We start from the raw sequence: 16,969 nt of genomic DNA on the forward strand, positions 1-16,969 counted from the left end.
TATCTACTGTAATTACAACATGCCACAATATTGATACACACATAAAATAATTTATTGCTAAAGTCATTAATTAGATACAGAAACACAAGCAGTGGTATACAAGGGAATTACTACAGACAGATGACGAGTTAGGTGAAGGGACAAAGACGTATGAGAAACAAATGAGAGAGTATGATTTAACAGAAGTACGAGAAGTAAGTACTAGTTTAGTATTAAGGTTCAAATGATTTTTCAACTCGTGCAAATAGGTAAAAAAAAAACCAGAAGACCAGTCAATTTCAAGTACTGTTCAAAGATTGGCCAGTGTTCAAGTGATATATTATCATTATGATTGTTGTAATATCCCAGAGCGCTAATTAACAGAATACATGTACATATGTTTGTTGTGTTAAGGTAATATATTCGTTTTAGAAGTCTGCGTTTTTTTTCAAAGGTCATGCTATGCATATACAGTCATTAAAAAAGATTTTAATTTTCAGTTCATATAGGTGGAACATTGTAGTTAACGACTTTTGCAATGTACGTTTGTGATTTGGGATACAGTGAAGATACTTAAATAATAACAAATTAGTATCGAACATCAAGGTAACGAAGATGCCGAAATTATGATTCTTTAATAACCACGTGGCGGCAATTATCCAAATGGCATCCATTGGTATATTCTAGCACGATATAAATACATTGTATCCGCAAACACAGATAACACCGATACTGTACAGATGACACTTGTAACACTAACAAGAGATATCAAAGTCTGATCAGAGCAGATATATTCACGATAAATAGTGTTAGTGATTATAGTTTAGTGACGGGATGACTATAATTTCAGTGTGCTTCTTTATTTGTGAAAAATGTTTGTGTCTGACAATTTTCACTTTACATCCGTCCGAAAAACTACGTTTAACACTACTGCTATATTAGCTGGTTTATTTCCAGATTGGATGCTTTGATGACAGGTTGCACGAGTCTAGCAATCAGAAAACAATTATCAGTCCGGGAGAATGGACAGAGGACCAATGACACTGAGGGACCTATGGACACTGCGGACACTTGTTTTTGTTGTTGTTGCTTCCCTGGTGCCCATCCCCCTGCTCATCAATGGAACAGCGGTAGGTTTCTCTATACAACCATTACAAATCTACTAAAAGGTGAATATGTTATTTACACATCATAAACATCATCACTATATGTGCTAAGAAAAATATGATTTTCAGAAGTTTATGGCTTTTAAAAGGCAAATAATTCATATTCATTAGTATATAATTCGCATTTCACTGGAAATAATTCGATGGCGGTACCAATTCATGACGATGACAAATCGTTTTGTTTTCTCCTCATTATATCCATATAACAAACCTCTTGATTTTACTATGTGCTTGATTATATAATTGATTACAACATTAAATGGTTTGTTATTACAAAATGGCGATGATGTGACAAATTGCTGTTTAACATCTTCTTGATATTAATTTGAATATGTTGGTTTTGATGAAATAATAAACTACTAATTCATTGTGGTTACTGAGTCATGTAGGACGCGTGATAACGACAGAAGTACATTAACAGTGGTAACACGTGTATGTATACAGCAGTATATTGTACACAGATGTACTAACAGGTGATTTCGTACATACATGTCCGATATAACAACATTTAAACTGCAGGGTTTCCCTTTGAATATCTCGATTGTTTTCTTTTCATTTAAAAACGTCCATAAAGTTAGCATAATCTCTATTGGAGTTTTGTAATGTACAGTGTATATTAATGATATCAGTAAAATCGAAGTTATTAATAGATTCGGGTCGATATTCCCTTATTTAGGTAAACGTATGATACAAAACAACATCTAAAATAAGGTTATAAAGGAAAACAACAATTAACTATTTTTGTTCCATAGTTTCTTTGTCATGGCGCGATCCATTAATTATGCATCATCGTGTTGTTTATAAGCTGCTAAAATATAGAGTTTTAATTTAGGAGTCGCGGTGTGCATATGTCATGATCGTAATGGCTTTGTTGTGGATTACGGAGGCCATTCCTATCCCTGTGACGTCACTGCTTCCAGTGTTCATGTTCCCTATGCTGGGCGTGGTTCCTGCAACTGACGTTTGTACAAAATATATAAATGTATGATTACTTAATTACTTGATAAACTGCAAAAGGAAATGTATGCCACTTAATTGGCTAGTCATCCAGCTTACTTTTCTACTCTTTAATGTTCCATATGACCAAGAACTGTTGACAAATGTTATGATTTAAAGGTACTGTAAATATTTCACTTGGGAGTTATTTTCGTATTTATACCAGAGTCAATCACAAATTAAAATCCTTCGTGATTATTTGTATGAAAAAAACACCTTTGGCGACCGAACTATCGGCTACCAATATATAAACTTGTATAGCTCATGACTCTGATAGCTCATCATGTATTAGTAAATACATGTATATATAAAAGGTAACTTCTCAAAATAAAGCATTCATGAAATCTACTTGATTTAAAGTGTATCTTGAACATTGAAGATATATAACAAAAATGATTTTGATAATTACATTGCAAGCCTGGTTTTTACATATAGCATAAACAAAATTAACTGATGTTGTTAAATTATCACACGATACAGGATACATCCATGCTATTTATCGGAGGCTTGGTCATAGCTGTTGCTGTTGAGGAAGTCAATCTACACAAGAGGATGGCCCTAGGAATCATACTGGTCCTAGGTACTCAGCCAAATATGTGAGTACCAGGGTCTTATTGCAATAGGAATATTCTTCCTTTGGAACTGACATATTCGTGAAACTGCTCTAAAATACCTGACCCGCATTACGTCAAAATACTGTTTTCACATTGTTAGGAGTAAAAACACCTGTTTTCTGGTTTGAGGGGAAAGTAGTTTACTCCTCTGTATGAAGAGGGTATTTAAGATTTCTTATATTATCACTTTGATAAAAAGCAGTAACGTTTCAGTTTATTTTCATTTATTTCAGTTAAAATATTTTTGTTACATATATGTCATCTACAACAATTAAAGAAATTTACGAATCTATAAAATTATGACATCATAAATTATCAAAATCGATGTAACACAAGTTTCAGCGTCATTCCTGATACGCAATTGACACGTTTGTCTACCTCGTATGCTGGTCTGACCGATTAGACATAAATGGATTGATTGATGTGTTTAAAGGCCCGTCGACAGCTATGGTCAATTTGGGCCAGACAATATTAAACTCGGGTATATAGAATTTTATGATGGCTGGGGTATATGGGTGTTTTAAACTGTTGGAGTTAAAACCACGTGGTAAAAGCCTATATATTTGTTTAAAAATGGATTTAAAACTGCAGATAAATTGTAACACACAAAACCAGATGGTAGACTGGATGTTGTAGAAAATTGATTATGGTGTGTAAAAAGTAATGAAACATATAGAGTTACATTTTCGTAACGAGATAAATCTCTTTCAAAATAATCGAATATTCGTTCCAATGCTACAAAGGAGAAGTTCGTATACATTTGACTTGGATGTTTATCTGTCACGAAAACGTTTGTGATCAGAGCAATGTGCAACGGTGAAAGGGGAGTCCCATCCAGAGCACACAGGTGGGTCTTTAAAGGTGTGAATGGTTGAGATACGCATGTCCAGTGAGAATTCGATTGATAACTACTTGTACCTTGCGACATTTTCGCTTTGATTAGACATATTATCTGTCTAAAATTACTGTCCTTTGTTGTTACATACTGACAGGATTGGCAGCACAACTTTTATTGAGGAGAAGATTTCCCTCCGAATAAAGTGTCAATTTGCTGCCAATGAAACTATTCTAATCCATCCATATAATCCGTCTAACGCAACACCACTTCTAAAACAAACATCGATAAACGGCTATAATCCCAAGCAATCGAGCAGTAAAACATTAACTGAATCATAATTTTGCGACACACACACACTTGTGTAAAATATTAAAACGAAGTTTATTTTTTACCTAAACCACTTAATAAGCTAGTTTATTTTGCCAGGATTTTCGCATGTTGACTGTTACCAGATAAGATATGAATCGTTTCTAATTACATTGTGTATGTATCCCCAAAATGGTATTTAACCACGCTGATCCAAAAGTTTGAAATAATAACCGGATGCATATGGATTTCCCTCTAATGATCAGATCACGCCCACCGTTCAACACATTGCATAGCTGATATTTATAAACTTATATATTTTCTTACCAATATTCTAACCACGTTCATTCGTCCGGTATTTATAACATCTCTAGATATATATTTATTTGCATTTTGCCAGTGAAATATTGAAATTGATCAAAGTAACAAAACTAATATTTTCACTGCAGAGATGAGCAGTGAAAATATAAGATTTTGCAGTGAAAACATAAGTTTTGCAGTGACAAATCAAAGCGAACATTTGTATTCACCTCATTGAACTTGCAATTTTTCCAATCGAAGCGAAGATGGATATATTGGTTATACAAAATACTCACTTGACGTTAACTTTTCATGCACAGATTCTCCGATAACAGCAGAAAACGCTTAAATTGCGTTGATCAGTCCTTTCAAAATGGCGCCGTCAAGTTGACGTGGAACAACGTCACAAGAGATGACATCATGAATTATGTTACTGATGTTCGCACTTTTTGACACTATTAATTTTTCAATGTTTTTAATTTTGTTTTTAAGTATATCAAATGCAATAGAAAGAAAATTGTATGTTTTCCTGCCTCGCACTCGTGAAAATATCGATATTCTGTCATACTCGTGAAATATATGTTATATTAGACGGGAAACCATTCAATATCCTCTATATATTTCACCTATGTTCTAACCACACTCACTAACCAATATGTGGATCCATTTGTGATAGGTTACTCCTCGGCCTTATGCTCCCCACGTGGTTCCTATCTATGTGGATAAGTAACACGGCCGCCACCTCCATGATGCTGCCTATCATTGTGGCCGTAGTTGAACAACTGAGGGACATGAATGTACCACACACAAAAGGTTTTTTTTTGTACAATCCATTGTAATCATACATATAATCAGCATCGCAATCGATTATTAAAAACAGAAGCTTTTTAATTTGGAGTCAAACATGTTCATAATGAATGATATTCATTGAAAGTGGAACGAAATATTGTTTAAACTCATGATTTAAAGAGTCGTGCATTTACTGCGTAAGTTCAGCATTCAACCGCATTACTCCAAATTAATGAATGACTTATTGCCCTCTATACTTGTATAATGTATATGCTTACAGGCAGTGATCGATCCCCAAGGATGGATGGCAATTGTTGAGGTTATTGATTATGCTCGTTGAGTAGATATATAAAGAACATATTGGTGTATTTTCCCAGTTGGAAAGGATAACTCTAGCTTTGAGCCGGATTACATAACACACGAAAACTGTCGTCAGGACCAGCAAACTCAAGAGGAAGTAGAAGAAACTGAAGATGAAAAGTACGTTAAATACTTATCATATTTATCATTTACGTACATAGTAACGCGTCTTCGCTAATCAAGGGTTACCCTACGCTAAGCTCCATTGTACTAAACAAGGGTTACACTACGCTAAGCTCCATTGTACTAACCAAGGTTTACACTACGCTAAGCTCCATTGTACTAACCAAGGGTTACACTACTCTAAGCTGAATTGTACTAACCAAGGGTTACACTACGCTAAGCTCCATTTCACTAACCAAGGGTTACACTACGCTAAGCTGCATTTCACTAACCAAGGATTACACTACTCTAAGCTCCATTGTACTAACCAAGGGTTACACTACGCTAAGCTCCATTGTACTAACCAAGGGTAACACTACGCTAAGCTCCATTTCACTAACCAAGGGTTACACTACGCTAAGCTCCATTTCACTAACCAAGGGTTACACTACGCTAAGCTCCATTTCACTAACCAAGGGTTACGCTACGCTAAGCTCCATTGTACTAACCAAGGGTTACACTACGCTAAGCTCCATTTCACTAACCAAGGGTTACACTACGCTAAGCACCATTTCACTAACCAAGGGTTACACTACTCTAAGCTCCATTGTACTAACCAAGGGTTACACTACTCTAAGCTCCATTTCACTAACCAAGGGTTACACTACGCTAAGCTCCATTGTACTAACCAAGGGTTACACTACGCTAAGCTCCATTTCACTAACCAAGGGTTACACTACGCTAAGCTCCATTTCACTAACCAAGGGTTACACTACGCTAAGCTCCATTTCACTAACCAAGGGTTACACTACGCTAAGCTCCATTGTACTAACCAAGGGTTACACTACGCTAAGCTCCATTTCACTAACCAAGGGTTACACTACGCTAAGCTCCATTTCACTAACCAAGGGTTACACTACGCTAAGCTCCATTTCACTAACCAAGGATTACACTACGCTAAGCTCCATTGTACTAACCAAGGGATGCACTACTCTAAGCTCCATTTCACTAACAAAGTGTTTTGATGTGTGTATACAGTCACAATGATGGGGGTACTATGACTGACGAGCAGCTGGTGGGTATAGGTAAGGGATTCGCACTTTGTGTAGCGTACTCGGCAAACATTGGAGGAATAGCGACCCTAACCGGGACAGCGCCTAATCTTATTCTTCAGGGACAAGCAAACAGGTAAAATTACAGTGTATTTAGCCAGATTAGGATTTATCAAATGTAAATGTCCTTGGTTTAGGGGTAATTTTATATAAGCGCTTTTCGCTTGAAGCGTTGCGCTAACTTACCGGTACATGTATCTCGCTCTTATTGTATCACTATATACTGCTTCTGTAGTATGTAATTTTGGCGCGTTAATTCAGCAATGCGCTAATCTGTTCAAATTTGGAAATGTGTTCAAATGTAAGTGCTCCAAATAAAGTAGATTACAGTATATTACGCAGTAAAAATAAAGATCCGGGAATCAAATAATTTTCGTTTTTATTATGCAGAAATGAAACTATCTATATTTTCTAAAAGCAATACATCATGCCACAATTTCCAAAAAATTACACTGAATTGCAACAAATGCCTAGGAATTCTGAACTAGTGTATTGCTTTTCTGACAAACATATTTTGTTACAACTGGTCAAAAACAACGAAGTAATTGTAGTCTGATGTATACCAAGTTTAACTTTGGTATGCATAAACACAATACAGATGTAAAGAAAACTAATCGAATCGTATTTATATTGTTCGCCATTCCCGTTTACTACGTATTCCTTGGCATATTTCAAACTTGTTTCTAAATGTTCTAAATGTGATGACAATTGTTTTTCTTTCTTTATTTCGGAATCTATGATAATCCTTTCTTTTTAGTTTATATCGGTCTAGAAAGGAAGGTGCGGACTCTGGTATCACATTTGCGAACTGGATGGGGTTTGGTGTGCCACTGTCTGTTCTGCTCATGTTCGTGGCCTGGGTGTGGCTACAGATATACTGCCTACGAGATAGGTAGATACATTTCTATATGTATGTTTCTATTTGGCAATGTTCTTTTCAAATCATGATTTATTGCCGATATTTGTTTTGTTAATATTCCAGATTGAGTTCATTTATTTATCAATGCAAAATATTTTCAGGCTGAAAAAATATATTTTTAAAAATATATAACCAGTTATGAAAACGGCATTAAATCGCTGGTAGAATGTCGTTAGAATGACACTATTGGAATAAGCTAGATTTGTTTCACACTGATTTCCTACTGATGTCGTTAGAATGACACTATTCGAGTCAGCTAGTTTGTTACACAATAATGTATCTCTATTAAAGATGCTGCTTACGTATCACTGCTATCCAGAAAGCACGTGTCAAAATGGCGCTTAGAAACGAGTACAACAAACTAGGTCCATTAAGGTAAATACGATAGGACAGGGGACTAGACCAATTCCTGAATTTTTTTTACAATAGAACTGAAACAGGTATTTTCATCATTCAAACTACTTATGAATGGACTGTATTACCCTTGAAGTGGCTGATGGCAATGATTTATCAACATAACAACTTTACCCGAGAACATTTCAAATTTGTCATCGACGGTATCTTAATCCACCCGGAATAAAGGAATTGGTTCCTGATTGCGCGGGAAATTTAATATCAAAATATATCTCACTCCGAATGTATGATTCTCGATGTTGCATTATTATATGTGATAATCACTAATGTATATCCAAAATAACAGTTAAACATATCAAAATATTTACATTTACACTGCAGCCCCACTATATAACTTTACCAAGCTCAATTGGAAGTTATGAGTCCATAACTTCCAAGTCTTTATTATGACGTCATTATTAAAGTGACGTCATAATTGTCACGTCGGCGATAACGAAAGATGGCTGTTGAAAAGGCTGTTCCGTCTTTGACGATAATAATTTGTTCACTCATTATCAGAGTAAAATTCCTTGATATAGTCTTTCAAATTCGTTGTCAAATGTAAATATAAGCATTGAACTGCTTTCATTTGGAAGTTATGGGCTGATGAATGCCAACTGGACAAAGGCAAATTTAATGAAGTGCAGCTGAGGCATTCATCAGCCCATAACTTCCAAATGAAAGCAGTTCAATGCTTAAATGTATTATCATGGTACATGACTTTTGTACTAATAGAATATTGCTGACTAGTTTTCAGGAGGTAGTTGTTATTGTCCTGTTTGCTATACTTGTCTTACTGTGGCTGTTCCGGGATATTCCTAATCTCGGTGGATGGCGGTTCTTGTTTCCTGATGACCCTATCTCGTAAGTTGTTTTAGGGATAATTCTCTATGACTAAGTCTTCAAAGGTGAACAAAGATAAATCTCTCGTCAAATAAATTGTGTCACATAATCGGGCTTACTGTTTACTGATGTAATTTTCCGTAAATACATTTACATGTGAATAATTCCTCATTATAAAACACCAATTTGATAAGATAATGACTACTATATACTTAAGGAAGATATTAACTGACTTTACAGGGGACCTTTCGTCCGGGACTCAAGTGCCGCCATCTTTATTGCCGTCCTGTTGTTCATCCTACCGTCCAACGTCCCAAGAGTGTTGTGTTGTCGACAATACACCTGTAAGTCACCTATTACTGGTACAGACATGACGTGAATTTGTTGAATATATGCAGTTGGTACATTTTTCTTTCTAGGGAGGGATGAATATAAATATAGCAAGGGCATGATGCTACTTATATGATAATCGTGGGTGTTCTATATGATGGAAATGTTTACTATTCTACAGTCTACAGTCCTTGGGTGAAGCGTTTGAGTTTTTGTAGGGAAGCGCAATGTTCTTTTTAAGCGAGTATGTTGTTGATGTATATTTGAAAAGCTTTGTAATCGTTGCCTCTGACAGCCTCTGACAGCCTCAGACAGCCTCTGACAGCCTCAGACAGCCTCTGACAGCCTCAGACAGCCTCTGACAGCCTCTGACAGCCTCAGACAGCCTCTGACAGCCTCAGACAGCCTCTGACAGCCTCAGACAGCCTCTGCAGCATCAGACAGCCTCAGACAGCCTCTGACAGCCTCAGACAGCCTCTGATAGCTTCTGACAGCCTCTGACAGCCTCAGACAGCCTCTGATAGCCTCTGACAGCCTCAGACAGCCTCTGACAGCCTCTGGATACAATATCAAAATCAAGTTACATGACTTCCTCACACAGTCCCCAGTTCTCATACTCGCACCTTTAAATGAAGACAGCCTCAGACAGCCTCTGACAGCCTCAGACAGCCTCTGACAGCCTCTGCAGCATCAGACAGCCTCTGACAGCCTCAGAGAGCCTCAGACAGCCTCTGAAAGCCTCAGACAGCCTCTGACAACCTCAGACAGCCTCAGACAGCCTCTGACAGCCTCAGACAGCCTCTGATAGCCTCAGACAGCCTCTGACAGCCTCTGACAGCCTCTGCAGCATCAGACAGCCTCTGACAGCCTCAGAGAGCCTCAGACAGCCTCTGAAAGCCTCAGACAGCCTCTGACAACCTCAGACAGCCTCTGACAGCCTCTGCAGCATCAGATTGTGGAAGCTTTGCTTTATTGTTTTGTATTTAGTATGTTTTTGTATAGCTTTGTAAAAATATTCTCTGATAGGTGAAGGTAAAATAGGCTATCCCGAGTACAAACCAATCCTGGACTGGAAAACTACCGCACAGAAAATACCGTGGGGAATTATTGTTCTCCTGGGAGGCGGCTTCGCTCTAGCTGATGGAAGTTCAGTAAGTCTATAAATGTTATCTATATCGTATCAATCAATGTGCATAGAAAATTGTCTGAACGATATCACATATAAAATCAAAATGACTATCTGAAGTCCAGAAAATAATTACATTTATCCGTATCATGACCATATAGAGAAATTAACATCATCGTCACTTGAAGTGTCTCTCTTATTTTTTTATAAATAGGTGTCCGGGCTTTCTCGGTGGGTCGGTTGTCAGCTGCGCGTGTTCAACAACCTTGAACCATGGATCATGAACTTAATTCTGTGCCTGATTGTAGCCGGAGCTACAGAAATTACCAGCAACACAGCTACGGCAACACTTCTCATGCCAATAATGGCGGAGCTGGTAGGTTTCAAATTCTTCAACGACAGTCATGTGATAGTAAAATATACAAACGATATATAAGTTGTTATAGTGCATTGATTATAATTAGACGAAGTTGCGTTATATATATGGTAAGATTTTCTTCAATATGTACCCAAAACCATAACAGAACAACGGGATGTTTAAGTGTTACTGTAATTCTTTCTCAAAACTGACAAAGCAAAACTAGGGAACTATCGAAACCATATTAAAAAAAAAAAAAAAAAAAGACTTTTATACAGTACCAGGAGAGTAAGACGTGATATCCCAGTAGTAAGCATCTTTCATCAAATCTATGTCAAAATCGGGTTAAGTCGCGTTCTCAAAATCAGGCGAGGTGACGACAACGGAACCACTAGGGATGTCAATGGAGTATCGAGAATGATTCCAGGTTTACAAAGAGTGAAAGAGAATGTGTCAACTTTAATATCTAAATCCTTACTTAGTACATATACGAGAAAACAAGACTCTCATTACTGTATTTGTATATTCAGGGGAGGAGTATTCCATCCTCGGGGTCACAAAATGTGGTAAAACTCTCAGCTTCCGAGTACCTTTATCCTAGATACACGCATATGAAATAGTCTTATAATCATCACGCTTGTTATATAGTTAAATGTACTTTTCTCAATACTACTTGAACGATCTATTATACGTGTAATGATATACACTGCAGATGGTGTTCATGCCAATTGATTAAGCCAGCGAAAATTGTTTTGCAGGCAATCAACATAGGAGAACATCCTTTGTACCTGATGGTATCATCCGCCATTTCATGTTCGTTCGCTTTCATGTTACCCGTGGCTACACCTCCAAACGCCATCGTCTTCTCCACCGGCTACCTTAGGATATCAGATATGGTAATGAAAGTGGAAGGGATGATAAGAGAACAGGCATTGCAAAGACGGGTAGATGTTTGTAATTGGCATGTAAATGGTTTGGTAATGATTTTCCATTTCAGGTTCTGCTAACACAGTGAGGTCAATAAAGGACGGTGTATGCAAGATATCAAGCATAGGGGGTATGACAATAACTAGGCAAATGTAGACCATACAGGGCCATTGAGAGGAAGGAAGGAGGAAATACTCAGTAGTTTAAATATGATAGTTTTGGTGATGGAGGGGTAGACATGGTACATGTATCGACAGGGTTGAATTAATGATGATTTGTAAAAATATGAAAAAAAAACCATGGCAACGGACGGGTAGTAATTGTAACGTAAGATAAAATGGAGGGATAAGGTGGCAAGGGTAAACATGGCTACTCTAGTGTAAATATTGTTTCTAAAGGGTAGGTATGGTTTCTTAGGGGGAAAATAGTTATATTGTACTTAAGGGTATCTATGGTTGCCTAAGGGTAGATATGAGTATTAAAGGTATATAGTGTTACTTAGATATGGTTACTTAAGGGTAGAAATGGTTACTTAAGAGTAGATGTGGTTACTAAAGTGTAGATATGGTTACTAAAGGGTAGATATGGTTAATAAAGCGTAGATAGATATGGTTACTAAAGGGTATAAATGGTTACTTAAGGGTAGACATGGTTACTAAAGCGTAGATATGGTTACTAAAGCGTATATATGGTTACTAAATGATACATTTAGTTACTTTAGTTTATATGAAGTTACTTAAGAGTAGAAATGCCTAGTCACGTTAGCGTAGATATGCTTCTTAAATGTAAAGACGATTACTGAAGTGTATAAAAATGACAAGGGGTTTAAGGGTAAAACATATGGACCTTTGACGATCAGTAGTGTTGGAAGATGTTCAAGGTATTATACGACGTATGTACCAGTGGTGTCCTAATTTGGCTTCCTCAAATAAACTGCTATCGTGGTACTTATAACAAAGAATCGACCTTAACCTTTGACAAAATTTGAGACCTAGAGAGTGGACACAATCTCTGATCATGTTTGATGTTGGTGTATACAAGGTAAATTACATGTTCAGGACGAAATACATAGCACGAGTACATAATAAGCATCATATACTTCACAGGCTTTAGCGGGACTGTTGATGAACATAATAGCAGTGGCAGCCCTCACATTGGCCATCAACACGTGGGGTGTTCCTCTTTTTGGTCTAGAAAGCGTACCGGATATATTCAAAACTACAGCAGCTAATACGACATTGTGCGATCGTACCGTAGATGCCATGACTGAGTCGCCAAGCTTCACGTCCACCATGGCTTGGCCATAGTACATGTAGATGTGTAGCTCAAAATATACCTGCCTTTCAAGGTATGGAACTCGTTTTTACACCAGAGACTCACCGATGTCAAGTTCTGCAGTGGAACTATTTCAAAAAGCTATATGGACATTTCTTATGGGGTCATGCCTACCGTGGCAATGTTGCATAAGTTGTCGAGTCGCGAATGTTAATGCCTTCGAGGTCAGGAGTCCGGCAGAGTTGTCCTGTTCATCAAGATCCTCATCTAATGGCCCAGTAGAAGCATGTCCGATTCACCACACTCATTTTCTAATGGCCCGATAGAGACTTTCCTTGTTCACTAAGTTTCTTGTCTAATGGCTAAGTATAGGCATGCCCTGTTCACCAAGCTACGTATCTAATGGCCCAGTAGAGACTTGCCCTGTTCACTAAACCCCTTGTCTAATGGCCCAGTAGAGACTTGTCCTGTTCACTAAACTCCTTGTCTAATGGCCCAGTAGAAACTTGTCCTGTTCACTAAACCCCTTCTCTAATGGCCCAGTAGAGACTTGTCCTGTTCACTAAACCCCTTGTCTTATGGCCCAATAGAGACTTGTCCCGTTCACTAAACCTCTTGCCTAATGGTCCAGTAGAGACCTGTCCCGTTCACTAAACCCCTTGTCTAATGGCCCAGTAGAGACCTGTCCCGTTCACTAAACCTCTTGCCTAATGGTCCAGTAGAGACTTGCCCTGTTCACTAAACCCCTTGTCTAATGGCCCAGTAGAGACCTGTCCTGTTCACTAAACCCTTTGTCTACTGGCCCAGTAGAGACTTGTCCTGTTCACTAAACCTCTTGTCTAATGACCCAGTAGAGACTTGTCCTGTTCACTAAACCCCTTGTCTAATGGTCCAGTAGAGACTTGTCCCGTTCACTAAACCTCTTGTCTAATGGCCCAGTAGAGACTTGTCCTGTTCACTGAACCCCTTGTCTAATGGTCCAGTAGAGACCTGTACTGTTCACTAAACCCCTTGTCTAGTGGTCCAGTAGAGACCTGTCCCGTTCACTAAACCCCTTGTTTAATGGCCCAGTAGAGACCTGTACTGTTCACTAAACCCCTTATCTAATGGCCCAGTAGAGACTTGGCCTATTCACTAAACCACTGGTCTAATGGCCCAGTAGAGACTTGTCCTGTTCACTGAACCCCTTGTCTAATGGTCCAGTAGAGACCTGTCCTATTCACTAAACCCCTTATCTAATGGCCCAGTAGAGACCTGTCCTATTCACTAAACCCCTTGTCTAATGGCCCAGTAGAGACCTGTCCCGTTCACTAAACCCCTTGTCTAGTGGTCCAGTAGAGACCTGTCCCGTTCACTAAACCCCTTGTTTAATGGCCCAGTAGAGACCTGTACTGTTCACTAAACCCCTTATCTAATGGCCCAGTAGAGACTTGGCCTATTCACTAAACCACTGGTCTAATGGCCCAGTAGAGACTTGTCCTGTTCACTGAACCCCTTGTCTAATGGTCCATTAGAGACCTGTCCTATTCACTAAACCCCTTATCTAATGGCCCAGTAGAGACCTGTCCTGTTCACTAAACCCCTTGTCTAATGGCCCAGTAGAGACCTGTCCTATTCACTAAACCCCTTATCTAATGGCCCAGTAGAGACTTGTCCCGTTCACTAAACCTCTTGTCTAATGGCCCAGTAGAGACTTGCCCTGTTCACTAAACCCCTTGTCTAATGGTCCAGTAGAGACCTGTCCCGTTCACTAAACCCCATGTCTAATGGTCCAGTAGAGACTTGTCCTGTTCACTAAACCCCCTTATCTAATGGCCCAGTAGAGACTTGTCCTGTTCACTGAACCCCTTGTCTAATGGCCCAGTAGAGACCTGTCCTATTCACTAAACCCCTTGTCAAATGGACCAGTAGAGACTTGCTCTGTTCACTAAACCTCTTGTCTAATGGCCCAGTAGAGACTTGTCCTGTTCACTAAACCCCCTTATCTAATGGCCCAGTAGAGACTTGTCCTGTTCACTAAACCCCTTGTCTAATGGCCCAGTAGAGACTTGTCCTGTTCACTAAACCCCTTATCTAATGGCCCAGTAGAGACCTGTCCTGTTCACTAAACCCCTTGTCTAATGGCCCAGTAGAGACTTGTCCTGTTCACTAATCCCCTTGTCTAATGGCCCAGTAGAGACCTGTCCTGTTCACTAAACCCCCTTATCTAATGGCCCAGTAGAGACTTGTCCTGTTCACTAAACCCTTTGTCTAATGGCCCAGTAGCGACTTGTCCTGTTCACTAAACCCCTTATCTAATGGCCCAGTAGAGACTTGTCCCGTTCACTAAACACCTTATCTAATGGTCCAGTAGAGACCTGTCCTGTTCACTAAACCCCTTGTCTAATGGCCCAGTAGAGACTTGTCCCGTTCACTAAACCCCTTATCTAATGGCCCAGTAGAGACTTGTCCTGTTCACTAAACCCCTTATTTAATGGCCCAGTAGAGACTAGTCCTGTTCACTAAACCCCCTTATCTAATGATCCAGTAGAGACTTGTCCTGTTCTCACTAAACCCCTTATCTAATGACCCAGTACATATACGTAGATTTGCCCTTTCCCCATGCGTCGTGTTAGATTGTAGTCTACCCTTAACGGTCATAGATCCACTCGCACTCTGCACCAGACTCAGAGTGATTTTAAACAGTTGAACCACGTCATGGTAATCGACTGTACATAATGAACGTTCACATTCAGCTGGCATCGCTACTTCGTGTACAAGTCAGTATTGAGATAAATACAAATGGATTGCTAATGTAAGGGAAAAGTCTCGTATAACGATGACAATCATTTTCCCTGTTATTTTGTTAATTTCTAATTTGTTTTTGTTAAAACAAAGAATTCTTTTAAGATAATGATTTGTACAAGAATGTTAAGATGTGATATTTTCATTACTAATCCTTTGAAACATTTCGATAAAACTATTTATAAATTATTACATCTGAAACAATACTGAATAATTAGGTAATTATTATTAATCTAATAATCCATCACGATTTGGTACCTAAAAAAATAAATCATTGTCTATTTTGATAAGTTTTTAGATTATTATTGGACGAAGACTGATCATGATATACATGTATATGTATTTCAATATAGCTTTCTTACAAATCAATATAAAATACTTTCTACTTTCAGTAGAAAAAGCATTTATTATTCAAAACAAATGAAGATAAATTAACTTCTCAGTACAGAAATCATTTATTATTCAAAAGAAATAAAGGTAAAATAACTTCTCAGTACAGGAAGCATTTATGATTCAAAACAAGAATAGCTTTAACAGAAATAATTAAAAAGCGTAAAATAAATTATAGATTACACTGTAGTTAGTCGAGGAATAATAGTAACAACTTCAGTATCAGGGTAAATATAACACTGCAACGAAACAAATACATATGCTAACCCAAATTTAGCTCTGTATAAATGATACATTGACGAGATTCTCGAGTGCAAATATGAATAGAAAAAGCAGTTTGAAAAATTCAACAAATTGTACATGTACATCATAATAACTAAACAGTTGTTACGGAGTAAACTATAAAATGCAAAAAAAACTTAACAGGCATATACATATAATCGCAGTAAAAACAATATGCAATGTAAAAGGCATCATTGTTTATACATTTGAAGAATTTGACAATGTATGAAAATTAAATGACTCAAGTGACTTAGGTGAAATGATCAACATATCTCAATATCAGATTAGGTTTCTGAACCAGCCTTTCTTTATGAATAAATCATGTCGTGTAGTCATGTAGATAAAGTAAATGCATCTTTTATATATTCAAACCTTAGTTAGGTAAAGGAAAACGGTAGGATATTTCAATTCTGTTTTATCAATAAGACGTTGGATAGTTTATCGCAATGCCATTATAAAGATATTACATCGGCAACATGAGAGTAAAGTCCAGACCGTGCAGAACTCAGCTTTGATTGATTCGATGACAGCTATCTAAACTGGAAAAAAAGTAATTAAGTTTAATTTCAAACGTAAGGGGTCTCTTTCTAACGTATTCGATTGCATCTAATTTGTGTGACAAGGCTGCATAGAATGCCTTCTGTTCATAGATATTGATGATATTAACACCAGTTTATATTTTATATTAATCACGGAGACTGGGTAAGCTCGAACCACTAAAACAACAGCTAAACCACTTTCAACATATATAATTTTGGAACGTTATATATTTAAATGACA

The 16,969-nt window shown here is 37.8% G+C and overlaps 1 protein-coding gene across 1 annotated transcript; it reads left to right on the forward strand.

The window, feature by feature from the left end:
- The first annotated feature begins 736 nt into the window (after positions 1 to 736).
- LOC117333345 (solute carrier family 13 member 2-like) lies at positions 737 to 15,744 on the forward strand. Its single transcript, XM_033892602.1, has 14 exons — positions 737 to 1,109; positions 1,978 to 2,127; positions 2,622 to 2,737; positions 4,876 to 5,012; positions 5,366 to 5,468; positions 6,489 to 6,638; positions 7,320 to 7,454; positions 7,773 to 7,856; positions 8,625 to 8,738; positions 8,958 to 9,061; positions 10,074 to 10,198; positions 10,388 to 10,549; positions 11,290 to 11,427; positions 12,565 to 15,744. The coding sequence occupies exons 1-14, from the start codon at positions 1,002 to 1,004 to the stop codon at positions 12,763 to 12,765; spliced, it is 1,827 nt and encodes a 608-aa protein (XP_033748493.1). The 5' UTR covers positions 737 to 1,001; the 3' UTR covers positions 12,766 to 15,744.
- Positions 15,745 to 16,969: the final 1,225 nt, after the last annotated feature.

Source organism: Pecten maximus, chromosome 8, assembly GCF_902652985.1.
Source record: "Pecten maximus chromosome 8, xPecMax1.1, whole genome shotgun sequence".
NCBI lineage: Eukaryota > Metazoa > Mollusca > Bivalvia > Pectinida > Pectinidae > Pecten > Pecten maximus.